This window comes from Lepidochelys kempii, chromosome 8, assembly GCF_965140285.1.
Source record: "Lepidochelys kempii isolate rLepKem1 chromosome 8, rLepKem1.hap1, whole genome shotgun sequence".
NCBI lineage: Eukaryota > Metazoa > Chordata > Testudines > Cheloniidae > Lepidochelys > Lepidochelys kempii.
In genome coordinates this window covers 41,973,759-42,001,720 of record NC_136387.1, presented here as the reverse complement: position 1 = coordinate 42,001,720, position 27,962 = coordinate 41,973,759, and the positions used below count along the sequence as shown (strand labels likewise).

Genomic DNA, 27,962 nt, shown 5'->3' with positions numbered 1-27,962 from the left:
CAACCCCCTGCTCGAAGCAGGACCAATTCCCAGTTAAATCATCCCAGCCAGGGCTTTGTCAAGCCTGACCTTAAAAACCTCTAAGGAAGGAGATTCTACCACCTCCCTAGGTAACGCATTCCAGTGTTTCACCACCCTCTTAGTGAAAAATCACCACCCTCTTAGTGAAAAATGGCACTAATGGGTCTGTGTGAGGGGCCATGGCTTGCAATGTGGATGTAGCAAGGGGGGTTTGCGAGGGAATGGGGCAGCAATGGTATGGGGGCTCATGACTGGAAATGGGCGTTTGCTAGGGGATGTGGCAGCAATGGGGGCATGAGTAGGGCCATGTCTAGGAATGGAGGTTTGTGAGAGGCCATGGCCATAATGGGAGTTTGAGAGAGGCCGTGGCTGGCAGTGTGGGTTTGCGAGGGCCCTTGGCTGGCAGTGGGGGTTTTGCAAGAGGCTGTGGCTGGCAATGAGGGTTTGACAGGGCCCTTGGCTACAATGGGGGTTTGTGAGAGGCCATAACAGTAATGGGAGTTTGTGAGGGTATGTGGCTGGAAATTGGGGGTTGTCAGGTATGTGGCTGACAATGGGGTTTGCGAGCGGTTGTTTCTGGCCATGGGGGCATGCAAGGGGCTGTTTCTGGCAATGGGGCTATGTGAGGAACTGTGGCAAGCAATGAGGGTTTGCAAGGGGCCGAGGCAAGCAATGGAGGAATGATGGGGCATACCAGGCCCAGAGGTGCCCTGATAGAAAAGGAGCGGTGAAGGTGAGTCCTCCAAGTAGCCTAGAGAGGCTGCACGGGAGTCAGCCCAATCAGGGCCCAGCAGGCCCATACAAAAGGGGCTGCTGTACAGAACAGGAGTTAGTTGCTGCCTGGAGCTGGAGGAGCAAGGAGGTTGTTCCTAGCTGGCTGAAGGAGCGGCAGGCTCTCAAGACAGAGAAATTGATGGCAGGGACTTGGGGGGGGAGAAGGAGCTCCTGGCTGACAGCTGGGTAGCTGAATGCCCTGTGATATTCATGAAGGAGCTGTGGGAAAATGTCCCAGGGAGCAGTAAAAATGGTAGCAGACTCAAAGGGGATGCAGTGGCATGTGGCTGCTATTCGTAGGTTCCCTAGGTCAGGACCTGGAGTAGTGGGCAGGCCCAGGTCCCTGCCACTGGGGAAGTGGCCTGAGTATGGAACTGGGATACGCCCCTGGCAGGGGATCTGAACAGTTTAGTTGGAAAGCTGGAGCCAGAAAATCCCAGCAGGGTGAAAGCATTGGCTCCAGGGAAAAAGCCCAGGGGTGGAGGTACAGCCCTTTTGCAGGGTCGGGACTGTTAAGCAGTCCCACAGTCTCTCCAGGAATTGAGCCCGGGAAGGGCTGCAGCAAGAGATGTTCCAAAGTGGGGTATTGAAACAAGCAGTCCAACAGGGTCCTATCACGTGTACAGACTGTGTGCCCGGCGGGCGGGCTGAGTCACTGAAGACCTTCTGCAATCAGAGACAGTGCCAGCATGTGCACTCAGCCAAGTGCCTGGCAGTGAGGGCCCTCAAAGGGCTGTTGGTGGCAGTGGGGGTTCATGAGGGGCCATGGTGGCTAATGTGTTTGTGTGAGGGAATAAGACAGCAATGGGGGTTTGCGAGGGGCTGTTGGTGGCCATGGGGGTTTGCCGGGGCTGTTGGCAACGTCGGTTTGATAGGAGATGTGACTAATAGTGGGGTTTGGTGAGGGGCTGGCTGGCAATGGGAGCTTTTCAGGGGCTTGACTGGCAATGGGGGTTTGTGAGAGGCCGTGAAAGTGATATGTGTGGGGGAGGGGAGGTTGTGGGGGGCATGGCTGGCTGTGGGGCTATGTGAGGGGGCCATAATATAATGAAGCTTTGTGAAGGGTATGGCTGCCAGTGGGGATTTGTGAGGAGTCAGGGCAGTAATGGGTCTGTGGCTTGCACTGGGGGTTTGCAGGGGAACATGGCTGGCAACAAGACTGGAAATGGGGGTTTGCTAGGGGATGTGGCAGCAACGGGGGCATGCGAAGGGCCATGTCTAGGAATGGAGGTTTGTGAGAGACCATGGCCATAATGGGGGTTTATGAGGGACCATGGCTGGCAGTGGGGGTTTGAGGGTATGTGGCAGTTCATGGGGCTTGGCGAGGGGCCATGGCTGGGGGCATTGCAAGGGGCTGTGTCAGCAATGGGAGTGTGGAAGAGGCCGTGCCTGGCAATGTAGGGTTGCGAGGGGCCGTGCCTGGCAATGAGGGGTGGGAGAGGACATGGCAGTAATGGACCTTCAGATGCACCCATTGCTGGCAATGGGTCTGTGTGCGGAGCTGTGGCTGGCATGGGGTGTTTGCGAGAGGCCGTGTCTGGCAATATAGGTGTGCATGGCGGCAATGGAGCCATGACACAGTAGAGGTTTGACAGGGAATATGGGTGGTAGTGGGGGTTGGCAAGGGGCCGGCTGCCCATGGGGATGCGCAAGGGGATGTGGTACCAATGGGGGTATATGAGGGGATGTGGCAGCAGTGGGGGTGCGGAAAAGGTTGTGTCTGGCAATGCTGGTTGCCTTGGGAACATGGCAGTAATGGGTGTGTCCGAGGGACAGTGGGTGTGTGTGCGGAGCTGTAGCTGGCAAGGGGTGTTTGCGAGGGGCCATGTCTGGCAATATGGGTGTACACAGGGCTGTCACTGGCAACTCGGGTTTGCAAGGGGCCAGGGCTGGCCATGGAGGTGTGTGAGGGGACGGGGCTGGCAATGGGGCTTTGCGAGGGCTCCTTAACGGCAATGGAGGTGTTTGCGGGGCCTTGGCTGCCAGTGGGAGTTTGTGAGGCCACATTGTGTCAGTGCCCTGGTTTGTGAGGGTCTATGGCTTTCAGTGGGGGGTTGCTAGGGGTTGTGTTTGGTGGTGGGGTTTGGCATGGGGTCAGCTGGCAATGTGGGGTTGTGAGAGGCCATGAGAGTGATGGGTGTTTGTGAGGGGCCATGGCCCACAGTGGGGGTTCGCGAGGGGCTATTGGTGGCAGTGAGGAGGGGGCAGCAATGGAGGTTTGATAGAGAATATGGCTGACAGCAGGGCGGAGGAAGGTGACAGGCCATGCCTGGAAGTGGGAATGTGGCAAGGTCCATGGCTAGCAATGGGAGTTTGTGAGAGGACATGGCAGCAATGGTTGTGTGTGAGGGGACGTGACTGGCAAAGGCAGGTTGCAACTTCTTAGCCTATACCCATATCTCTGCTGGCATGACATTTTCACTGCCCTATTTGTCAGCCTGGCCAGTTCTCCATCCAGCCATTCTCCCTCTATTTTTGTGTGACACTCATACAGCGGAGCCCAGTCTGTTTCTGAGCTCATCCCTGGTCTGTGCTGCAATCTGGAGCCTCTTGGCCCAGGTGGATGTTGCATTGTGCTCTCCTTTTTGTTTATCCTGGAGAGTTGCTGCAAACCTGTCTGGGGGGGATGCTTGTTTGGGCCCACACTAATTGCACACCGATTGCTCTGGCAGATGGGCTGGTTTCCTACAACGCACCTGCTGGACAACAGTTCGTCCTTCCCAGCGGCACAGTCATTTACCTCAACGATTCTGTGTATGATGGCGCTTTTGGCTACAGGTAAGTCCCCAGAGAGCTCCTTGCCTAGGAAGGTGGGGGCGGGGTTTTTCGGGCAGGTCAGGGCTTGGTAATGACAAGCTGCCAATGTTCTACCAAGGGCTCCACAAAAATGATCCCCCAGTGTTGTCCTGTGATTAAACCAGGTTTCTACCAAACAGTTTAAGGTCACCTGTTTAAGCTGCTTGACTTGTCAGCTCCTCCAGTTCTGTACATCCCTGAGCACATCATCAGTACTCAGCGAACTAACTAATAGCAACCCCACTCCAGCAGGGATTGTGCCCCTACAGACAGGAGAACTGGAGATATGCTCATTTGCCCATTTAAACAAGACCGTGTTTTCCTTGCCATAAGCACAGAAGGAAGGAGCCACTTGGCCAACAAAGGGGCAAGTTGCTGCCTCTTTCTGAGAAAATAGCCATTGCTCTGGACATTATGAGTTCAGCCCAGGTCATCGGACATGCTGGGATGCTGTGGAAAGCCCCTGGAAGGGGTGTTGGGGGCTGTGTGACTGAGGCAGCCCACTGAGATCTCTCTGATGTGGAGTTAATAGTTGTTTCCCCACAGTATGGGGTCCCTTAAAGTCAAGCAGCTCCTGTGATTCCTCCTGGGAGTTTACTCCACATACCAAAGGATGCTTGTCACCTCCTAGCCCTCATCAGGTCACAAAGTCAGTGTAATTCTTGAAATGGACTCTTTGCGGCCCCAACCAATACATTGGTGCTCCCTTCTCTAAAGCTAAGACACCAGTGCCATCAACATCCATGCTAGTGAGAACCCACTCCTGCATACAGGATGCACAGTCCAGTGTTTAGCAGCAACCCTACAATAACAGAACCACCCCAAATCCACTAACAGTGGGATCTGTGGACCTAATGGGAGCAGCAAGTGCTGAGCACCTTGCAAAATCAGGCCCTCTTTATTTAGGGGCCTAACTTTAGACTTCCAGGTTTGAACATTTTAGTCTGTCTGTCCCACCCTTCTTGCCTCCCTCTGTCCATCCAGGTTCTTTAATGGCACACAAACGAGCACGTGAGGCCAAGTACTCTACTAAACCACTGAAGGTTGCCCAGTGCTGTGTTTAAAACAGGCTGCAATGGCTCTCAGGGGACTCAGTGAGGAAAGAGTTAGTTTAATGATTTTAAGAAGCTATAATGAAAAAAGGCCTCCAGTTTTTTAAAGCATTTATGAACAATGGCCATCCATTCTACACTCCCCAGTTGCTGGTGGGATGGGGCGACAGGTGGGAGGCAGAGAGCGGGAAGATTTTTGGGTGGACTCCAAAAAAGATTCACGCCCCCTTGTATCTTTCCAGCATGACTGAGGGACTGGGCCAGCTGACGGACGGTGTTTCTGGCCTGGATGACTTCACACAGACCCATGAGTACCACATGTGGCCTGGCTATGACTACGTAGGGTGGCGCAATGAAAGCGCTGCTGGGGGCTACATTGAAATCATGTTCGAATTTGATCGGATCAGAAACTTCACCACCATGAAGGTATGTGGCTCCAGGGGCACCTTTCTTGGTAACATCAGTGAGGGCTTTTTGTGGCCTTGTCTCTCTGAACATGGGCCCGGCTGTAGAAGGCACGTTCTAGAAAGGCACTAGGGCTGTGACTTTGTCATGTGCCTTACAAAATGCCAATGCAAGGCCTTAGGGTCTAGGACACAGTCTGCCCTACATTTTGGGCGGGGGGCTGTGTCAGGGATAGTGAACATGAGTGAGGAAAAGCTAGACATGTTGGCTGTAGCTTCTATGCATGTTACACTGCCCTCTCAGCTGCACCATGCCTCCTCGGCCCTAGCCACCAGCTCCTGCTCTGCTCAGCCCTGCTCTGCTGCCCCACTTACTATCCCTGCCTGTGGGTGACTAAAGGGCCACTTCTGTCTGTAATCACTATATTTCTATGACCTGTCAGCCAGTGACTGGAATGAGACCAAAGACTCACTCCATTTGTGACCTCAGACAGTAACAAGTTTCCTATGATGAAATGCTAAGGAAATGTCCCCCACCCCTTCCTCCTGGGCCCCCTTGACCAGCTAGGGTTCTAGGTGAGGGTGCCACCAAGGGCAGGCCGCAATGAGCACAGGGTTCCCTGCATGGCTATCCCAGGGTCTCTGAATCCTATGGAGTTGCCCTGGGCAGTGGGTGTTGCCAGCCTGTGCTGGTGTCGAGCTCACCTGGGACTCTGTTGCTGCCATGCAGGTGCACTGCAACAACATGTTTGCCAAGGGGGTGAAGATCTTCAAGGAGGTTCAGTGCTATTTCCGCTCCGATGCCAATGAATGGGAGCCCAACACCATCTCCTCAGTGCTGGTGCTGGATGACGTCAACCCCAGTGCGCGGTTCGTCACTGTGCCCTTGCTTCATCGCATGGCCAGCGCCATCAAGTGCCAGTATTACTTTGCTGACACCTGGATGATGTTCAGTGAGATTACATTCCAGTCAGGTACTGGCAAAAGGCGGGAGGATGGGGGACCTGGAAGCCACAGCATCCATGTCAGGGAGCAAGGGAGGTATAGGTCTAGGGAGTACCAAGCGATGTGCCATTTGTTCTAGACCATAGAAATGTAGGAACTGCCAGACTGGATCGCACCTCAGGTGGTTCTAATCTAGTCTCCTGTACCTGACAGTAGCCAGAAACAGCTGCTGAAGGGGAAGGTATGAGAACCCTGTAGTAGCTGATGGGGGATAATGTGCACCCACATTAGGGCTCATCCTGGTCACTAACAGACAGGCTTAAGCCCAGAAGCAGGAGGTTCAGTGTCCCTTCCCAAATGTTTATAATGAATTATGGTAATTCTGCATATTTTTGATAGCCATATAAATGTCCAGTCTCTCTTTTTGAATCTTGTTAAATTTTTTTGCCCCAATGATTTCCTGTGGCAGTGAGTTCCACAATCTAATCATGTGGTGTGTGTGTGTGTGGGGGGGGGGAAGGTATTTCTTTTTATTGGCTTGGAATTTCTCACCTTTCAATTCCATGGGATATCCACTTGTTCCTGTGTTACAAGGCAGTGAGAAGAGTAGTTTCCTATTTACCCAAGGAAAGTGGGTACTGGGACTACTGTGGTACCAGTAGCTAAAGCATTCATCCTGTGGAGGAACAGGGTTTTGAGGAGAGCAGCACCATACAGTGGGAATCCCCTAATGGTGGGTTTGTGCTTGGAGGCTTTAGAATTCAGACTTGGCTGAGTTGTGGTAACCTGGGCTGGAGAGGGCTAGGAACTTTTTCAGGGCCAGGTAGAGTCGAGCAGGTGTTCTGTGACATGAATTAAGTGCCACAGGGAAAAATCCATTCTGCCCTCACAACAGCTATCACAGGCATGTGAGCGTCACTGACTTGTTCTCAATTCTGTTTCTTAGATGCAGCCATGTACAACAACTCTGGAGCCCCTCCTGAGTCACCCATAGCACCCACCACTTACGGTATGTGGTATGTGGACATTCTGTGTGCTCAAGAGCCTGGTCCCCATCAGGTCTGCAGAGGTGGCATATTCCTGCGAAGAAGGATTGGCCACTGGATAAAATGCAGCCCTCCTATAGACCCCCTGAATTCCTGAAACACATGCCACCCTATTAGAATAAGGGCACCAGAAACCACCTCCAGTCTGAGAGTAACAGCTGCTGCAGTACCCAGAGATTACTCCGATATGGCAAAGTGCTACTTCATGATGACATGGGCATAGAAACACCTTTCACATGATTACGTGGCTTATGAGTCCCTGGTGTCTGTCTAGATGTGTATGATGTCATCCGTTGCCATGGGATCGAAATGCCTTCCATGGCCAGGGCCCCATGTAGTCCATAAGTCCACAGATGCAAAATGTGTAGTGCAGCGAGCCTCGTACTGTGGACCAGTCCTCCTAAGTCTGAGATTCAGTGGGGAAAAAAAATGTTTCCATCCCTAATGGTTGTAAAGGTAACCTTCCAGGCCCAAACCAAGCAATGTCTTCCTGAGTCTGCAGGCATCTTGAAACAATAGCTTGGAGAGGTGTGAACTGCCCTAGTCACTTCAATGGGGTTTTAACACAACATCGTTTACTCTTTCATGGCTGATCATTTTATCAGAACCATCCAGCTAATGTGATTGTTTCACAATCACAAATTGCTTAAACCTCCAGCTAAAGCAGATTGGAAATTTTCCGATGGACTCATTTTTCTATCAGAACTTTTCAAGTTTGAGTAAATTTCATTTAGAAAAAGTTTAGAAAATTTTCAACATTTTAATTTCAAAAAGACTTATTTCAAATTTTTATAATGCATTGTATTATATCATATTCATTAACATAGGAAATACCAGTTACCAAACAAATTACAAAAACAATATATTTTATAAATGTTATAATATTAATGATATCACACATTGTGAGAGAGCAAAGGTGGGTGAGGTAATATCTGTTGTTGGACCAACTTCTGAAGAGCCTACCATTCGGTCTTGGCCAAGTAAGATCTAAGTTGGTCCAATTAAAAGATATTCTTCAAGTGATGGTCGCTGTATGTATTCCAAATGTGGGAGCACATGTGCGCCATGCACTGGAGTTGGAAGGTTTTCTTAGTAGTGTTAGCTGTGAGCATGAGGGGGTCAACAGAGGGTATAATAGGCCATGTGGGTTGATGCCTCTCCAGGTCTCTATTACCACTGCATGGCCTGAGTTGGAACCACTGTTCCTGTGCACTCTTAGCTTGCTAAGAGAGTGATCTACTTTCCATTCCTGTATATAGTTGTACGTAGCTGTATTTAGTGTTTCATAATTGTTCTTCATAGATAATTGTTAGTGTAGATTCTCCCCCCCCCCCCTTGGAGAACCTCCCCTTGGGACTATGGCCGGGATTCCAGGCTTTGAGAACTGTGCCCCTTGCCCATGCTTATTTTCTGCGAGCAATGAGCACCGGTGTTGCCTGTACTGCCTCACAGCCCGCTGTTCGGTTTGTAAGTCTTTTCCGCCCTGAACGCAGAAGGCATGAGAGCTTTGCCTCAGGAAGTTCTCAGTGGATGCAGTCATGCGCCCAAGGGTACACTCGTATCTGGAACCACCAGTATAGAGACGGTCACTGGCGGTGAGCTCCCCTCCACGTACCTCCCAGGCCCTGGATCCGTCAGTACCAAAGGCGACAGACAAGCCCCGCCATGAGGGTAAAAAACATGGACATGGGTATAAGAGTAGATCCCCAGCCCTGACCACTCATAAGTGCAGCTTTTCCTCCCCAGACCAGATAGAGTGAGAGGTCACATGCGAATCCCACCTGCCCAGCACCCAACCTGCCCCATGTTGAGGGCAAGGCAAAACACAAACAGGATCCAGTGATACCCTCGCTGGCACATGCACCACCCATCCCTTCAGTGTCTGGGAGCTCCTCAGATTGACTGGCACTGCGGACAATGCCTGGGCCCTCGGGCATGCCCAGAGGGGCGTCATGCACTCCTGGATGCTTGGAGCTGCTCCTCTTGATGAAGGAGCCGCTCCTCCCGCACCCACATTCTGCACCCCTTTCCAGACCTCCAACCACCACCGTACTCCCCTCTCCGGTGGACGAGCCTTTGTTGCTGCTACTGGAGAAGCACATTGTAACGATGCAGCCTCTGGCAGGACGCTGAGAGTATCCATTCAGGACAAATTGCTTAGAACACGGCAGTTACAGTCCAAGACTGGGGGACCTTTACACACCAATCCACCCAAACAGAGAGGACTTCAGTTTTACCCTACTGGCTAACCAGAAGTCATATAAGCAATTCCCTCAGTTTCATAGACTATCAGGGTTGGAAGGGACCTCAGGAGGTCATTTAGTCCAACCACCTGCTCAACGCAGGACCAATCCCCAACTAAATCATCCCAGCCAGAGCTTTGTCAAGCCTGACCCTAAAAACTTCTAAGGAAGGAGTTTCTACCACCTCCCTAGGTAACGCATTCCAGTGTTTCACCACCCTCCTAGTGAAAAAGTTTTTCCTAATATCCAACCTAAACCTCCCCTACTGCAATGTGAGACCATTACTCCTCGTTCTGTCGTCTGCTACTACTGAGAATAGTCTAGATCCATCCTCTTTGGAACCCCCTTTCAGGTAGTTGAAAGCAGCGATCCAATCCCCCCACATTCTTCTCTTCCGCAGACTAAACAATCCCAGTTCCCTCGGCATCTCCTCATAAGTCATGTGTTCCAGTACCCTAATAATTTTTGTTGCTCTCCGCTGGCTGCTTTCCAATTTTTCCACATCTTTCTTGTGGTGTGGGGCCCAAAACTGGACACAGTACTCCAGATGAGGCCTCACCAACCTCAAAGAGAGAGGAACGATCACGTCCCTCGATTTGCTGGCAATGCCCCTACTTAAACAGCCCAAAATACCATTGGCCTTCTTGGCAACAAGGACACACTGTTGACTCATATCCAGTTTTTTTTCCACTGTAACTCCTTTTCCGCAGAACTGCTGCCTAGCCATTCGGTCCCTAGTCTGTAGCGGTGCATGGGATTCTTCCATCCTAAGTGCAGGACTCTGCACTTGTCCTTGTTGAACCTCATCAGATTTCTTTTAGCCAAATCCTCTAATTTGTCTAGGGCCCTCTGTATCCTGTCCCTACCCTCCAGCGTATCTACCTCTCCTCCCAGTTTAGTGTCATCTGCAAACTTGCTGAGGGTGCAATCCACACCATCCTCCAGATCATTAATGAAGATATTGAACAAAACCGGCCCCAGGACCGACACTTGGGGCACTCCAATTGATACTGGCTGCCAACTAGACATGGAGCCATTGATCACTACCCATTGAGCCCGACAATCTAGCCAGCTTTCTATCTACTTTATAGTCCATTCATCCAGCCCATACTTCTTTAACTTGCTGGCAAGAATACTGTGGGAGACTGAGTCAAAAGCTTTGCTAAAGTCAAGGAATAAGATGTCCACTGCTTTCCCCTCATCCACAGAGCCAGTTATCTTGTCAAAGAAGGCAATTAGATTAGTCAGGCATGACTTGCCCTTGGTGAATCCATGCTGACTGTTCCTGATCACTTTCCTCTTCTTTAAGTGCTTCAGAATTGATTCCTTGAGGACCTGCTCCATGATTTTTCTAGGGACTGAGGTGAGGCTGGCTAGCCTGTAGTTCCCAGGATCCTCCTTCTTCCCTTTTTTAAAGATGGGCACTACAGTAGCCTTTTTCCAGTCATCCGGGACCTCCCCCGATCACAATGAGTTTTCAACGATAATGGCCAATGGCTAAGCAGTCACATCCGCCAACTCCTTTAGCACTCTTGGATGCAGCGCATCCAGCCTCATGGACTTGTGCTTGTCCAGCTTTTCTAAATAGTCCTGAACCACTTCTTTCTTCACAGAGGGCTGGTCACCTCCTACCCATGCTGTGCTGCCCAGTGCAGCAGTCTGGGAGCTGACTTTGTTCATGAAAGCAGAGGCAAAAAAAGCATTGAGTCCATTAGCTTTTTCCACATCCTCTGTCACTAGGTTGCCTCCCTCATTCAGTAAGGGGCCCACACTTTCCTTGACTTTCTTCTTGTTGCCAACATACCTGAAGAAACCCTTCTTGTTACTCTTAACATCTCTTGCTAGCTGCAACTCCAGGTCTGATTTGGCCTTCCTGATATCACTCCTGCATGCCCAAGCAATATTTTTATACTCTTCCCTGGCCCTTTGTCCAATCTTCCACTTCTTGTAAGCGTCTTTTTTTGTGTTTAAGATCAGCAAGGATTTCACTGTTAAGCCAAGCTGGTCGCCTGCCATATTACTATTCTTTCTACACATCGGGATGGTTTGTCCCTGTAACCTCAACAAGGATTCTTTAAAATACAGCTAGCTCTCCTGGACTCCTTTTCCCCCTCATGTTATTCTCCCAGGGGAACCTGCCCATCAGTTCCCTGAGGGAGTCAAAGTCTGCTTTTCTGAAGTCCAGGGTCCGCATTCTGCTGCTCTCCTTTCTTCCTTGTGTCAGGATCCTGAACTTGACCATCGCATGGTCCCTGCCTCCCAGGTTCCCATCCACTTTTGCTTCCCCTACTAATTCTTTCTTTCCCAGTATCACCACCAGCACCACTCCTTATGGAGATGATTGGTTATGAAAACCAATATCCCAGTAAACTGGGGGGGAAAAAAAAAAGGTTCTCCCGATCCCAAAGGCCCAAGCCTTAGACCCAGCTCAATATACCAGTCAGAGCTCACCCACAAATCACGCTGTTGCCAATCCTTTAGAGTCTAAAGGTTTATTCATAAAAAGAAAGAAATATACATGAGAGTTAAAACTGGTTAAATGGAATCCGTTACATACAGTAATGGCAAAGTTCTTCGTTCAGGCTTGTAGCAGTGATGGAATAAACTTCAGGTTCAAATCAAGTCTCTGGAGTACATCCAGAGCTGGGATGGGTCATTCAGTCCTTTCTTCAGAGCTTCAGTTTGTAGCAAAGTTCCTCCAGAAGTAAGAAGCAGGATTGAAAACAAAATGGAGATGATGCAGCTGCCTTTTATAGTCCTTTTGCCCTGTGGTTTGTGCTTCCTTTGTTCCAAACACAAGCTACCCAGCACATGACATGAAAAGCCTCAGAGTTCTGTCCATAGGCATGTCTCTGCATCTCTGGCTGAGTCACAAGGTGTCTCTGCCTTCTCTCAATGGGTCAGTTGTATAGCTGATGGTTCTTAATAGGCCATCAAGCAGGCTAGGCTGTGCTGATGCCAAATTGTCCGGGGTGTCACCCAGAAGCACAGCACAAGTTTGAAATACAGGTAGTGTAGAGCCAGTACTTTAAATACAAAATGATACATGCATTCAGATAACATCATAGAATCATAGAATCATAGAATATCAGGGTTGGAAGGGACCCCAGAAGGTCATCTAGTCCAACCCCCTGCTCAAAGCAGGACCAATTCCCAGTTAAATCATCCCAGCCAGGGCTTTGTCAAGCCTGACCTTAAAAACCTCTAAGGAAGGAGATTCTACCACCTCCCTAGGTAACGCATTCCAGTGTTTCACCACCCTCTTAGTGAAAAAGTTTTTCCTAATATCCAATCTAAACCTCCCCCACTGCAACTTGAGACCATTACTCCTCGTTCTGTCATCTGCTACCATTGAGAACAGTCTAGAGCCATCCTCTTTGGAACCCCCTTTCAGGTAGTTGAAAGCAGCTATCAAATCCCCCCTCATTCTTCTCTTCTGCAGGCTAAACAATCCCAGCTCGCTCAGCCTCTCCTCATAACTCATGTGTTCCAGTCCCCTAATCATTTTTGTTGCCCTTCGCTGGACTCTCTCCAATTTATCCACATCCTTCTTGAAGTGTGGGGCCCAAAACTGGACACAGTACTCCAGATGAGGCCTCACCAATGTCGAATAGAGGGGAACGATCACGTCCCTCGATCTGCTCGCTATGCCCCTACTTATACATCCCAAAATGCCATTGGCCTTCTTGGCAACAAGGGCACACTGCTGACTCATATCCAGCTTCTCGTCCACTGTCACCCCTAGGTCCTTTTCTGCAGAACTGCTGCCTAGCCATTCGGTCCCTAGTCTGTAGCTGTGCATTGGGTTCTTCCGTCCTAAGTGCAGGACCCTGCACTTATCCTTATTGAACCTCATCAGATTCCTTTTGGCCCAATCTTCCAATTGGTCTAGGTCCTTCTGTATCCTATCCCTCCCCTCCAGCGTATCTACCACTCCTCCCAGTTTAGTATCATCCGCAAATTTGCTGAGAGTGCAATCCACACCATCCTCCAGATCATTTATGAAGATATTGAATAAAACCGGCCCCAGGACCGACCCTTGGGGCACTCCACTTGATACCGGCTGCCAACTAGACATGGAGCCATTGATCACTACCCGTTGAGCCCGACAATTTAGCCAGCTTTCTACCCACCTTATAGTGCATTCATCCAGCCCATACTTCCTTAACTTGCTGACAAGAATACTATGGGAGACCGTGTCAAAAGCTTTGCTAAAGTCAAGAAACAATACATCCACTGCTTTCCCTTCATCCACAGAACCAGTAATCTCATCATAAAAGGCGATTAGATTAGTCAGGCATGACCTTCCCTTGGTGAATCCATGCTGGCTGTTCCTGATCACTTTCCTCTCATGCAAGTGCTTCAGGATTGATTCTTTGAGGACCTGCTCCATGATTTTTCCAGGGACTGAGGTGAGGCTGACTGGCCTGTAGTTCCCAGGATCTTCCTTCTTCCCTTTTTTAAAGATTGGCACTACATTAGCCTTTTTCCAGTCATCCGGGACTTCCCCGGTTCGCCACGAGTTTTCAAAGATAATGGCCAATGGCTCTGCAATCACAGCCGCCAATTCCTTCAGCACTCTCGGATGCAACTCGTCCGGCCCCATGGACTTGTGCACGTCCAGCTTTTCTAAATAGTCCCTAACCGCCTCTATCTCCACAGAGGGCTGGCCATCTCTTCCGCATTTTGTGATGCCCAGCGCAGTAGTCTGGGAGCTGACCTTGTTAGTGAAAACAGAGGCAAAAAAAGCATTGAGTACCTTAGCTTTTTCCACATCCTCTGTCACTAGGTTGCCTCCCTCATTCAGTAAGGGGCCCACACATTCCTTGGCTTTCTTCTTGTTGCCAACATACCTGAAGAAACCCTTCTTGTTACTCTTGACATCTCTGGCTAGCTGCAGCTCCAGGTGCGATTTGGCCCTCCTGATAACATTCCTACATGCCCGAGCAATATTTTTATACTCTTCCCTGGTCATATGTCCAACCTTCCACTTCTTGTAAGCTTCTTTTTTATGTTTAAGATCCGCTAGGATTTCACCATTAAGCCAAGTTGGTCGCCTGCCATATTTACTATTCTTTCGACTCATCGGGATGGTTTGTCCCTGTAACCTCAACAGGGATTCCTTGAAATACAGCCAGCTCTCCTGGACTCCTTTCCCCTTCAAGTTAGTCCCCCAGGGGATCCTGGCCATCCGTTCCCTGAGGGAGTCGAAGTCTGCTTTCCTGAAGTCCAGGGTCCGTATCCTGCTGCTTACCTTTCTTCCCTGCGTCAGGATCCTGAACTCAACCAACTCATGGTCACTGCCTCCCAGATTCCCATCCACTTTTGCTTCCCCCACTAATTCTACCCGGTTTGTGAGCAGCAGGTCAAGAAAAGCACCCCCCCTAGTTGGCTCCTCTAGCACTTGCGCCAGGAAATTGTCCCCTACGCTTTCCAAAAACTTCCTGGATTGTCTATGCACCGCTGTATTGCTCTCCCAGCAGATATCAGGAAAATTAAAGTCACCCATGAGAATCAGGGCATGCGATCTAGTAGCTTCCGTGAGCTGCCGGAAGAAAGCCTCATCCACCTCATCCCCCTGGTCCGGTGGTCTATAGCAGACTCCTACCACTACATCACTCTTGTTGCACACACTTCTAAACTTAATCCAGAGACACTCAGGTTTTTCTGCAGTTTCGTACCGGAGCTCTGAGCAGTCATACTGCTCCCTTACATACAGTGCTACTCCCCCACCTTTTCTGCCCTGCCTGTCCTTCCTGAACAGTTTATAACCATCCATGACAGTACTCCAGTCATATGAGTTATCCCACCAAGTCTCTGTTATTCCGATCACGTCATAGTTCCTTGACATCACCAGGACCTCCAGTTCTCCCTGCTTGTTTCCAAGGCTTTGTGCATTTGTATATAAGCACTTGAGATAACCTGTTGATCGCCCCTCATTGCCAGTATGAGGCAGGAGCCCTCCCCTCACAGACATTCCTGCCTGTGCTTCCTCCCGGTATCCCGCTTTCCCACTTACCTCAGGGCTTTGGTCTCCTTTCCCCGGTGAACCTAGTTTAAAGCCCTCCTCACTAGGTTAGCCAGCCTGCTGGCAAAGATGCTCTTCCCTCTCTTCGTAAGATGGAGCCCGTCTCTACCCAGCACTCCTCCTTCATGGAACACCATCCCATGGTCAAAGAAACCAAAGCCTTCTCTCCGACACCATCTGCGTAGCCATTCGTTGACTTCCACGATTCGACGCTCCCTACCTAGGCCTTTTCCTTCCACGGGGAGGATGGACGAGAACACCACTTGCGCCTCCAACTCCTTTATTCTTCTTCCTAGAGCCACATAGTCCGCAGTGATCCGCTCAAGGTCATTCTTGGCAGTATCATTGGTGCCCACGTGGAGAAGCAGGAAGGGGTAGCGATCCGAGGGCTTGATGAGTCTCGGCAGTCTCTCCGTCACATCACGAATCTTAGCCCCTGGCAAGCAGCAGACTTCTCGGTTTTCCCGGTCAGGGCGGCAGATAGATGACTCAGTCCCCCGGAGGAGAAAGTCCCCGACCACCACCACCCGCCTTCTCCTCTTGGGGGTGGTGGTCGTGGAACCCCCATAACCAGTAAATCATAGCCAGTAAATCATCATAACCAGTAAATCATAGCCTTGTCATAGACACCTTACTTGACCTCCTTTGTACACGATTTGGTGCCACTATAGGACCTTGGTTGCAACAACGATCTATTTGGTCACAGTTCATATTAATAACGTCACACACACCCCATTGGTGCATCACAGGCCTGTGGTACCCATGGTCCCCCCTGTTCCTGGAACCATCTTTGGAGTCTGAGGGCCTCTCAGAGTCAGAACCCTTGTTCTCGCTTATACCCCATCTGAGCCCAGAATCACAACCAAGACTGCCATACCCCCTGGCTTATGATCCCCCTGCGGAGGCCTGGTACCGTTAGCCATGACACCCACTTATGCCCAGGGACCCTTTGTTTTGGCCATTCTGGGTGCCCTGGGATCTCTACTGAGGATGGCCTTTTATGAGGAGGAGGAGGAAGATGTAGAACCAGTACTGCTGGTCCACACTGCTGCTGCTTCCTCATTGAACAAGGCGCTTATTCTCCCGGATTGATGACCAATACCAGGACTTGCTCCGGATGATTTTACCGCCTTCCCCAACTCTCTTGTGCAGCAGCAAAGTGGGCACAACAGCACCTACAAAAACCTACTCCCCCAGACAAAGCAGCAGGAAAATCAACTCCACAGTGGGACTGCAGTTCTGCATTGCCAGTTATCAGGCTTTGCTAGCCAAATAGGACTTCAGCTGTAATAGGCTAGCAGAGTTCAAGGACAAGCTGCCACCACGCCAACAGCAGCAATTCCAGGCCTGGTGGACAAGGGGTGACTGGTGTACAAAGGGCCTCTAGGCCACTGTGGATGTGGCCAACATGTCCTCTCACTCTCTGACGACTGGCCGCAACTGTCCGGATTCTTCAGGGAGGCCCAAAACACTATTGAGGACCTCCCCTTTGAGGAGCACAAACTAGTCACTGACCAGATTGACAGTTCCCTCCATTCCCTGAAGGACTCTCAGGCCACACTCAGGTCCCTTGGCATTTACATCCCGGTCCCAAGATGCAGGCAGCTACAGCAACCGTTCCATCCCTGACCACCCTCCCCCTACCTGCCCTACTACCAGTGCCAACAGGTGGTACCACATAGACAGCACCGCACATAACACTCCCCGCCTCCACCACAACCACCACCTTGACCCCAAACAAGCAGCAGTCAAAACAGCAGTTTTGACATGCAGGTCAAGAACTGCGAACCTCCCCCCGATGCCTTCCAGAGTGCCCAATATTATCTTTGGGGACTGTCTTGCTCTGTTCTGCCACAACTGATGCAAAATCACCATGGACAGTCAGGTACTGGAGATTATCCATCATGGATACTCCCATAGAATTCCTCTTGTTTTCCCCCTCATCGCTCCCCAGGCCAGACTTCCCCTGGGAACCCATCCTCCAACAACAAGTGGATGCTCTGCTCCTCAAGGGGGCCATAGAACTTACTGCCATCACCACCCACTGAGTACGATATCCATAGCTATCATCCTCGTTTACCTCCTTGGGCTCAAAATGATGAGCCTTGCCCTCAGCTCTACACGGGTCCACCTGGCAGCACTTAATGTCTTTCTCCCTCTGTGGATGGCACCTCTGTTATGTACCCCTCCACTGTCCATTTCATGAAGGGTCTCCTCAATACCTTCCTGCCAGTACTCCAGCCCACACCTACATGGGACCTCAATCTCGTTTTGTCCGTCCTCACAAATGGCAACGTGCTCCCTCTCCTATCACTCCATGAAGGTGATGTTCCTAGTGGCCATTACCTCAACTAGATGAGTCAGTGAACTGGCAGCCCTGATGGCTAACTGCCCCCCTTACACTGTATTCCAGAAGGATAAAGTGTCCTTATGGCTTCACCCTAAGTTCCTCCCAAAGGTGGTGGTGGAGTTCCACCTCAATCAGGCCGTCCACCTCCTTGTCTTCTGTCCCAAGCCACTCTCTCCCATGCAGACAGGATCCTGCACTCCCTCGACATCCACTGTGCAGTAGCATTCTACCTCAACAGGGACTTCCGCCTTTCATGAATCGATGAAACTGTTTGTGGCCATCGCTGACCAGTCCAAGGGCCAAGCCCTTGCCTCTAAGGAATCTCCAAATGGGTCTCCATGCAGCATTCACGGATGCACCTGCTAGCCATCGTACTGCTGCTTGATAGAGTTACAACGCACTCTGTGTGAGCACAAGCAACCACATCAACCTGCCTGGTGGACATCTTGTGGCAAGACATTTCCTGTAGTGACATGGCGCTCTGTACACACGTTCACATCCCACTGTGCCATCACTCAAAGGGTGGCTGAGGACACTGCAGTGGGCCGTACTGTACTACAGGCTGCATTTCCTCTCTTCCTTGCACCCACCTCCACACTGATCACTACTCCTCCACAGTTGGAATACATATAGGGACCATCACTCAAAGAAGAGGAGGTTACTTACCTGTAATTGGAGGTTCTTTGGGATGTGTGGTCCCAGTTTGTATTCCAATACCCACCCTCCATCCCCTCTGCTGTGGACTGGACTACTCAGAGCTAATAGGGTCACTGGAGGGGCGTCGACCTGTATGGCCTCTTAGACCCTTGTCTGTGAGCACAAAGGGATGCACAATGAACATGTGGGTCAATGGACACTGCTAAGAAAAGCTTCCAGCTCTGGTGCATGGCGCGCATACGCACCCACATTTGGAATACAGATAAGGACCACACACATCTCGAAGAACCTCCAGTTACATGTAAGTAACCTCCTCTTATCTCATCCCTTTGTTTCTCTCATTTCCTGGGACTAACACAGCTGCTACAACAATATTGCAAATGACCTATTATGACATGGCATCATAATAGTCAAAACATTTTCAACTTTTCTACTCTTTATATATAATCTCATTTCAACTTCTGTTTATAATTTTTTTTGAATGTCAAATTTTCCTGCAGAACAGAAGTTCTGGGTTTCAACCCATTCTGCTTCCAGCTCTTCTTCAGACACCCTCTGCGCTGCAGTTATGTGGTGTTAATGCAGTGGCACGTTGAACAATAAAGATGTGGGAACCGTCTGAAGCAACGAATGTAATATCAACAAGAATAGCACAGGGCATAATGGGCACAGTCAGTGCAGTTATTTCCATAGTCAGTTCATTAATTGCCTCCTTTTTCGTTAAAATGAAGTTTTCACAGACTTTCTAGTCTGTTATGTCAGGATGTTACAGAGTCCAGGGTTGTGGCTGCAAAATGAAGAGCAGTGTGTACCCTGGGCTTTGACCATGTGAGAGAGTCACATGAGTGTGGTGATGGGGAGTCTCGAATTGTTAGTTACGGTCTCGCAATCCTGCGTGTCCCAGGCTCCATGGCCACAGAAGGGATGAGCTGCACTAGTGCAGCAGGGGCCAGCACAGAAGTGCCTCCTAGAGGGCAGGACTGTCTCTGGCCCTATGCATCCCTGCACTCACATCCCCAGTCAATGTACAGGGCGGAGAGCAGGCTCCACCCAGCTGTGCCTCCTCTTGCACAGAGGGATGGAAAATGGACAAAGCATTGGCGGTAACCCCCAGGATGCTGGCCAACAGAGCTGTGCTGCTGTTGTCTGCTCCTGGCAAGGATAGGCTGGCAAACAGGGAACCAAGGACGCAGTGAAGTGCAGAGTACTTTGGGGTGGTGCAGTTATGCACTGCTTCTGGCTGTGGACAGAGGTAAACTCATCATTGCCCCTGTAGGGATGGTGAGCCCGGAATTAACAGCCAAATAGACTTGCCAGTGACTGAGATATATGTTTCCAATGAGAATCCAAGTTAAACCCAGCCTCCCAACATCACCAACTTCTGCTCTCTCCTGTCTGCTGGCAGATCCAACCCTCAAGGTGGATGACAGCAACACACGCATCCTGATTGGCTGCCTGGTGGCAATCATCTTCATCCTGGTGGCCATCATAGTCATCATCCTGTGGAGGCAGTTCTGGCAAAAAATGCTGGAGAAGGTGAGCAGATCCTGGAGACTTCTTTGTAAGGGCTCTGCCAGTACTAGGTTCAGTCTTGCGGCTGCACATCAGCCCCTCTGGTGACGTCAGCACAGCCCTGACAGTAATGGAGTTTGTTCAGGGTGAGGCCTAGCTGGGGATGTGCACCACATGCATCCCCCCTGAAGCTCACAGTCAAGCGCATGGACCTGCTTGTGCAGGCTAATTTCATCTAGCCACTGAGGGTGCTTCTACACTGGAATAAAAGATCCATGACATGGCCACAGCTGGCCCAGATCAGATGACTTGGGCTTGCAGGACACGGGGTTCATGGCTGTAAAATTGTTGTGTAGACATTCAGGCTTGGGCTGGGGCCTGGGCCCTGGGCGCCTCCCTCCTCGTGGGGTCCCCTGGCAGCTCCCTCCTCCTCTCCCCTCCCCCATGGTTCAGGGGACTGTTCCCCAGCCGCCCCTGGATTCGGCAGCCCTGCCTGGTTAACAGGAAGGTTAACCAGGCAGGGCTGCCAAACAGGACCTTTTGGCCCACATGATTTGTCTTGCTGCTTTGGTCCACTGTTTGTCCAGAGTGAGGAATGTCCTTTGCTGTGTCCCTGTACTTTCTCCTTCTGCGTCCCCATCTCTCAGGCGTCTCGTCGGATGCTGGACGATGAAATGACCGTCAGCCTCTCCCTGCCTAGCGAATCCAGTATGTTCAACCACAACCACTCCTCCTCGTCCAGTGAGCAGGAGTCCAACTCCACCTATGACCGTATCTTCCCCCTGGGCCCAGACTACCAGGAGCCCTCGCGGTTGATCCGCAAACTGCCAGAGTTTGCCCCAGGAGACGAAGAGGCAGGTGAGAATTAACAAGCAAGTTCTATGGCTAACACAGCGTTGTTTGAGCAAACAATGAGCAGCAGAGTGCTCCTGCAATACCCTGCTATGCCTGCTCCGGAGGCATTCAGTCGGGGGTAGTAGTGGCATTCAGTCTCACTCCATCCTTGATCTGCTAGCAAGGAGCACGTGCTCACACTGACACTTGTGGTGGAGCCATTTTTAGGGTCATGTGTATAGTTGGGCACAAACAAAAAAGTTCCCTTGCAGAAAATGTGTATTTTTTTCTGTGCAAACTCAAAAATTGAAAATTTTCAGCCAAAACATTTTGGCTTGAAAATACTGCCGTAGTGCCTCATGGGAGTTGTTGTTGAGTGTGCCTCCTCTATAGGGTGGTCTTTTTGGTTGGATTACATCAACAGTTTAGACAGAAACATTTCAACCAGGACTAGTCATGCATCCACTGGGAAATGGAGTGAAACCATTTCACATCACATGGGAATCGTATCACACAACAGCCATCCCAGTGGGAGTGACTTTAGACCAATACCAACCTGGGGTAAATTTGAACCAACAGCCTAGAGGTCCCAGTCCCCTATCCCAGTCCTAGGCCCAGTCTCCCTGAGCCGTGTTAAGATGAGCTGTGTATTTTATTTCATTACAAAATTTGAATTTGCCCTTGCCATGTGCAGTCTGTTTTTAGTGAAATAAGTCTGTGACTAAGACAGTTCAGACTGCAAGTATTTCAGCTTAATATGGAATTTGACATTTGTGCTGTGTTGGTTAGTTACCTGTTTATCAAAGATCTGGAAAAGTGAAGTGGCAAAATGTGCAAATGATAAAATTATTTAATAGTAATACATAGCTCATAGCTAGGACTTTCCATCTGGAGACCTCAAAGCATTTTACCAAGCAGTTCAGTATCATTCATTATCTTCATTTTACACTTGGGGAAACTGAGGGACAGAGTAGGGCAGTGACTCTCCCAAGATCACCCAGCAGCAGAGCCAGGCATAGAACATGTTTCCTGCATCACAGTGTCCTGTCTGATAGCCCACACTGCCCCTTTTCAGATTAGCCAGGACTGGAGGAGGAACTTCCCAGGGATTTAACCAGGCTGGGGGAACGGGCAGCATGATGTCAGACTGAAATTTAATATTGACAAATGCAAAGTCAGTTGCATAGGAAGGAACAATTAGAACTGCTCCCAGCCGTGGATTTGAAGAGTTTGCTGATGCCTTCTGAACACGGGGCACAAGTTCTGGATGAGGATGCTACTGGCTTCCCCTCTCTCCCCTTGTCACCCATGGCAACAATCATAACTGGGCCTGGAAACTTGGAGTGAAGTTTCAGGGAGCTGAGAAGACTGTACAGGTCTCAGACCCCTTTAAGCTCCCCCAAAGCCTGGTCTGTCCTCACCTGGCATCTGGGAAAGCAGATGGCCCAGAGCATTCTCTATGTGACTTGGGCTCCAGGGGAAAAGTGCTGAGTATCTGAGGTGCTCTTGTGCTCTTTTCTTCCCAGGCTGCAGTGGAGTCCTCAAACCCGCCCAGCCAAGTGGCCCCGAGGGAGTCCCCCATTACGCGGAGGCTGACATTGTGAATCTGCAGGGGGTTACAGGCAGCAACACCTACTCCGTGCCTGCCATCACTATGGACCTGCTCTCTGGCAAGGATGTGGCTGTGGAAGAGTTCCCTAGAAAACTGCTAACCTTCAAGGAGAAGCTTGGAGAAGGCCAGTTTGGGGAGGTGAGTGTCTTGTCATGGGCTCTTACATTCTCTCCAAGTCCTGTCTGCTCCTTTGTGCAGTTGTTAGGATGGACCAGAGTCCTGCTGGAACACAGCCAATGACAACAGTGTTCTTCCACCACCAGAGAAAAGTACACCCTGGTGCTGAAGGAGATAAGGGGATCTCTGGTGAGTCACCTGCTGTATGCAGGTAGCCTGCAGCAGAACCACTTTGGGGTGCGGTGGGGTTGTTTCTTGAAAGCTAAGCTGAATGAGCCTCAGTCAGTACCTGGGATGGGGGATCTCCAGGGCCCAGCTCGATGCTGCAAGAAGTGATGTATTGTTGTTCAAAAGGTGGTATTGGTCCCTTTAAGTAAGTGCTGAACAAATGCCCATGACTGTAAAATGTGCTGCCCAATTATTTCCTAGGTGCAGGATAAAGGGGTGTTGTCTTTGCCTTCTAATTATATCCCCAAAGTTCATTGTTTGTACCATGAGTCATGATAACCCCTGTAGCTTGCTCTCCAGTGTGCTGCCTTCCCGCTGACTTCACATCCCTCCCCTCCCCCCAACTTGGTATGTCAATGACTACCATTGCATTAACCTACAATCCTTAAATTACATGTGGACCCACAGAGAGAGGTGAATAAACATCCTTTGGCAGAAAACTGTTAACTCTTCATGCTTTACATTGAGGGTATGTCTACAGTACAAAATTATTTCAAAAAAATTATTCTATTCGAATTTTTGGAAGCCATTTTATACATTCGATCTTCTGTGTCCCCACTAAAGCGCGTGAATTCGGCAGAGTGCGTCCACAGTACCAAGGCTAGCATCGAATGTCGTATTGGTGCACTGTGGGTAGCTATCCCACAGTCCTTGTCGCCCATTGGAATTCTGGGTTAAACTCCCAGTGTATGTTTGGGCAAAAACATTCTCGCGGGTGTTTCTGGGTGTGCGTCATCAGAAAGCTACGGCAGACAATCGTTTCGCACCTTTTTGGCGTGCAGACGCCATACTGCTTTCAGCAGGTGGTGCACCACTGCTCTCCTGCTACTATGAATCCACCTCTCATTTCCACTCATCTTCCTATATAATCTCTACTATCTACTCTTTCTCTTCCTCATCGAATTCTTCCGCTGCCAACCCTGCTCGGCCATCATGAACCGAACAGCACAGCTTCTGCTGCCAACTCTGCTCTCCCGCTATTGCCATGCTTCCAAGCTTCTCCATGCTGTCTGTCCTGGGCTCCCACCTCCGTGAAAGCTACAGAAGACAACCATTTTCAGACTTTGTTCGGCTACCGTGAACTGAACAGCTCAGCTTCCGCTGCCACTCTGCTCTCCTATGTTTCGCGCCCTTTTTCCAGGATTACCTGTGCAGGCGCCATAGCCATGGAGCCTGATCAGATCTCTGCTGCAGTTTTTACCATTGTAAATACCTCGCACATTATCCAGCACTATGTGCAAAACTGCAAAACCGGGCGAAGAAGCGACAACAACGCGATTATGGTAATGATGAGGACATGGCCACAGACGGCATGGCATGTGGCGATTGGGAGATCATGGTGGTGTTGGGCCATGTTCGTGCCATGGAACGCCGATTCTGGGCCCGGGAAACAAGCACAGACTGGTGAGACCGCATAGTGTTGCAGGTATTGGATGATTTCCAGTGGCTGAGAAACTTTCGTATGCATAGGGCCACTTTCATGGAACTTTGTGACTTGCTGTCCCCTGCCCAGAAGCACAAAGACATCAAAATGAGAGCAGCCCTTACAGTTGAGATGCGAGTGGCCATAGCCCTGTGGAAGCTTGCAATGCCCGACAGCTACCAGTCAGTCGGGAACCAGTTTGGAGTGGGCAAATCTACTGTGGGGGCTGCTGTGCTGCAAGTAGCCAATGCAATGATTGACCAGCTGCTATCAAGGGTAGTGACTTTGGGAAATGTGCAGGTCATAGCGGATGGCTTTGCTGCAATGGGATTCCCTAACTGTGGTGGGGCCATGGACAGAACCCATATCCCTATCTTGGCACCGGAACACCAAGCCGGCGAGTACGTAAACCGCAAGGGGTACTTTTCAAAAGTGCTGCAAGCACTGGTGGATCACAAGGGACGTTTCACTGACATCAACGTGGGATGGCTGGGAAAGGTGCATGACGCTCGCATCTTCAGGAACTCTGGTCTGTTTGAACAGCTGCAGGAAGGGACTTACTTCCCAGACCAGAAAATTACTGTTGGGGATGTTGAAATGCCTATAGTTATTCTCGGGGACCCAGCCTGCCCCTTAATGCCATGGCTCATGAAGCTGTACCCAGGCACCCTGGACAGTAGTAAGGAGCAGTTCAACTATAGGCTGAGCAAGTGCAGAATGGTGGTAGATTGTGTGTTGGGATGTTTGAAAGCGCGCTGGCGCAGTTTACTGACTCAGTTAGGTCTCAGCACAACCAATATTCCAATTGTAATTGCTGCTCGTTGTGTGCTCCACAATATCTCTGAGAGTAAGGGGAGACATTTATGGCAGGGTGGGAGGTGGAGGCAACTCGCCTGGCGGCCAGTTTCACACAGCCAGACAACGGGGCGATTAGAAGAGCGCAGCAGGGCGTGCTGCACATCAGAGAAGCTTTGAAAGTCAGTTTCATGCCTGGCCAAGGTATGGTGTGACAGTTGTGTTTGTTCCTCTTAAAGTTACCCACCCCCTATATATATATGAAAGGAAATAAAGTCACAATTGTTTAAAAAACATTCCTTATTATTTGTTGCACAAAACATTGAGAGAAATCAGGAGCTAGATGTGGGAGGAGGGGTATTGGTTTAGGGGGGTGGAGGAGGAGGGAAGGACAAGTCCAGAAACCAAATCAAAATTTAGGATATGCCAGCTTTCTGCTGCTTGTGCAATCCTCTGGGGTTGACTGTGTGGGTCCCCCCTCATGTTATTGGGCGTCTGGGTGAGGAGGCTATGGAACTTGGGAAGGAGGGAGAGTGGTTATTCAGGGGCTGCAGCGGCAGTCTGTGGTCTTGCTGCCTTTCCCGCATTAGATCCACCATACAATGGAGCATGTCAGTTTGCTTCCCCATGAGCTTGACCATAGCATCCTGCCTGCTCTCATTGCGCATGCCCTCCTCTCTTTGAATTCATGTAACGCTTTACGCAACTCATCCCAGACCAGGGGGATGAGGTGGACGAGGCTTTCTTCCGGCAACTCACGGAAGTTACTAGATCGCAGACCCTGGTTCTCATGGGAGACTTCAATCACCCTGATATCTGCTGGGAGAGCAATACAGTGGTGCACAGAAAATCCAGGAAGTTTTCGGAAAGTGTAGGGGACAATTTCCTGGCGCAAGTGCTGGAGGAACCAACTAGGGGCAGAGCTCTTCTTGACCTGCTGCTCACAAACCAGGAAGATTTAGTAGGGGAAGCTAAAGTGGATGGGAACCTGGGAGGCAGTGACCATGAGATGGTCGAGTTCAGGATCCTGACACAAAGGAAGAAAGGAGAGCAGCAGAATACGGACCTTGGACTTCAGAAAAGCAAACTTTGACTCCCTCAGGGAATTGATGGGCAGGATCCCTTGGGAGAATAACATGAGGGGGAAAGGAGTCCAGGAGAGCTGGCTGTATTTTAAAGAATCCTTATTGAGGTTACAGGGACAAACCATCCCAATGTGTAGAAAGAATAGTAAATATGGCAGGTGACCAGCTTGGCTTAACAGTGAAATCCTTGCTGATCATAAACACAAAAAAGACGCTTTCAAAAGTGGAAGATTGGACAAATGACCAGGGAAGAGTATAAAAATATTGCTTGGGCATGCAGGAGTGAAATCAGGAAGGCCAAATCACACCTGGAGTTGCAGCTAGCAAGAGATGTTAAGAGTAACAAGAAGGGTTTTTTCAGGTATGTTAGCAACAAGAAGAAAGTCAAGGAAAGTGTGGGCCCCTTACTGAATGAGGGAGGCAACCTAGTAACAGAGGATGTGAAAAAGCTAATGGACTCCATGCTTTTTTTGCCTCTGTCTTCACACACAAGGTCAGCTCCCAGACTACTGCACTGGGCAGCACAGCATGGGGAGGAGGTGACCAGCCCTCTGTGGAGAAAGAAGTGGTTAGGGACTATTTAGAAAAGCTGGACGAGCACAAGTCCATGGGGCCGGATGCGTTGCATCCGAGAGTGCTAAAGGAGTTGGCGGATGTCATTGCAGAGCCATTGGCCATTATCGTTGAAAACTCATGGTGATCCGCAATTGTTTGCCTTCACTCATTCAACTGGGTCCTATCAGTGCGGGAGGACTACATGAGCTCGGCAAACATATCGTCCCAAGTTCGTTTTTTCTACCTTCTAATCTGGACCAGCCTCTGGGACAGAGTAGATAGGGGCTGCATTGAAACATTTGCACCTGCTGTGGGAGGAGAAAAAGGGAGGGTAGTATTTTAAAAGATACATTTTAGAGAACAAAGGGGACACTCTTTCTCAGTGAAACAGGCAATTCATAGTACACAGCACATGTTCTTTCTGTACAAGGTCGCATTTTGCCTCCGATACTGAAGGGCCTGCCACTTTGGTGTGAGTAAGCCACCACATGTGGCCAGGCAACAGAATTCATCTTGCAGGCAGCCTGAGGGCTCTCTGGGATGATCGCTTCACACAACACCCTCCTCCACAATACACACACCCACCCACCGCGGGGCTCCAATGAGGATCTGAGCAGGGATGAGCCCTTTAAACTAAACACGAACAGCCCAGCACAGCTGGGTTTCCCTCCACTCCCCACCACATGGCTCTGATCAAGTTCTCAATCACCAGAAGTGCCTTCTCCAGGGTCATGGTTCGGGAGCATGCTTTGGGAGTAGGGGGAGGCTATTAGCTCCAGCGTTAAGAATAGTTCCTGGCTGGGGGGGAAATCAGATTCCCCACTTGCTACCTGTGCACTGTCCTCCTCATCCTCCTCCTCCTCCTCTTCATTCTCCAAAAACTCATTCTCCTCGCTCCGTGCTACTCTCCCCTTTCAGGTGTCCACGGGCAGTGGTGGGGTAGTGGTGTCATCACCCCCCATAATTGCATGCTGCTCACGGTAGAAGCGGCATGTATGGGGCTGTGACCCAGAGCGCCCATTCGCCTCCCTGGCATTTTGGTACGCTTGCCTGAGCTCCTTGATTTTTGTACGACACTGTTCTGTGTCCCTGGAGTAGCCTCTTTCCGTCATGGCCCTGGAGACTTTGGCATATGTATTTGCGTTCCTTTTTTTGGAATGTAGTTCTGCCATAACAGATTCGTCTCCCCAACATGCAATGAGATCTAGTACCTCCTGTTCGGACCATGCTGGGAGCTTGTCTGCGAATCCGGGACTGCGTGGTCTCTTGTGATGGTGGACTCTGCATGGTCGCCTGTGATGGTGGACTGTGCTGATGGTCATCTGTGCTGATGGTGACCAAACAGGAAATTCAAAAGTTCCCGGGGCTTTTACTGCCTACCTGACTAGTGCATTGGAGTTCAGAATGTTGTCCAGAGCGGTCACACGGGAGCATTCTGGGATAGCTCCCGGAGGCCAATATTGTCGAATTGCGTCCACAGTACTG

The 27,962-nt window shown here is 50.3% G+C and overlaps 1 protein-coding gene across 1 annotated transcript in view; it reads left to right on the top strand.

Moving 5' to 3' along the window:
- DDR2 (discoidin domain receptor tyrosine kinase 2) overlaps positions 1 to 27,962 on the top strand; it is a 144,036-nt gene that overhangs the window by 75,772 nt on the left and 40,302 nt on the right. The window contains exons 6-12 of the mRNA XM_073356221.2: positions 3,468 to 3,573; positions 4,886 to 5,069; positions 5,778 to 6,021; positions 6,939 to 7,001; positions 19,722 to 19,852; positions 20,476 to 20,686; positions 22,189 to 22,412. Of these exons, the coding sequence (XP_073212322.1) occupies positions 3,468 to 3,573; positions 4,886 to 5,069; positions 5,778 to 6,021; positions 6,939 to 7,001; positions 19,722 to 19,852; positions 20,476 to 20,686; positions 22,189 to 22,412 (1,163 nt within the window). The remainder of the gene's footprint in view (positions 1 to 3,467; positions 3,574 to 4,885; positions 5,070 to 5,777; positions 6,022 to 6,938; positions 7,002 to 19,721; positions 19,853 to 20,475; positions 20,687 to 22,188; positions 22,413 to 27,962) is intronic.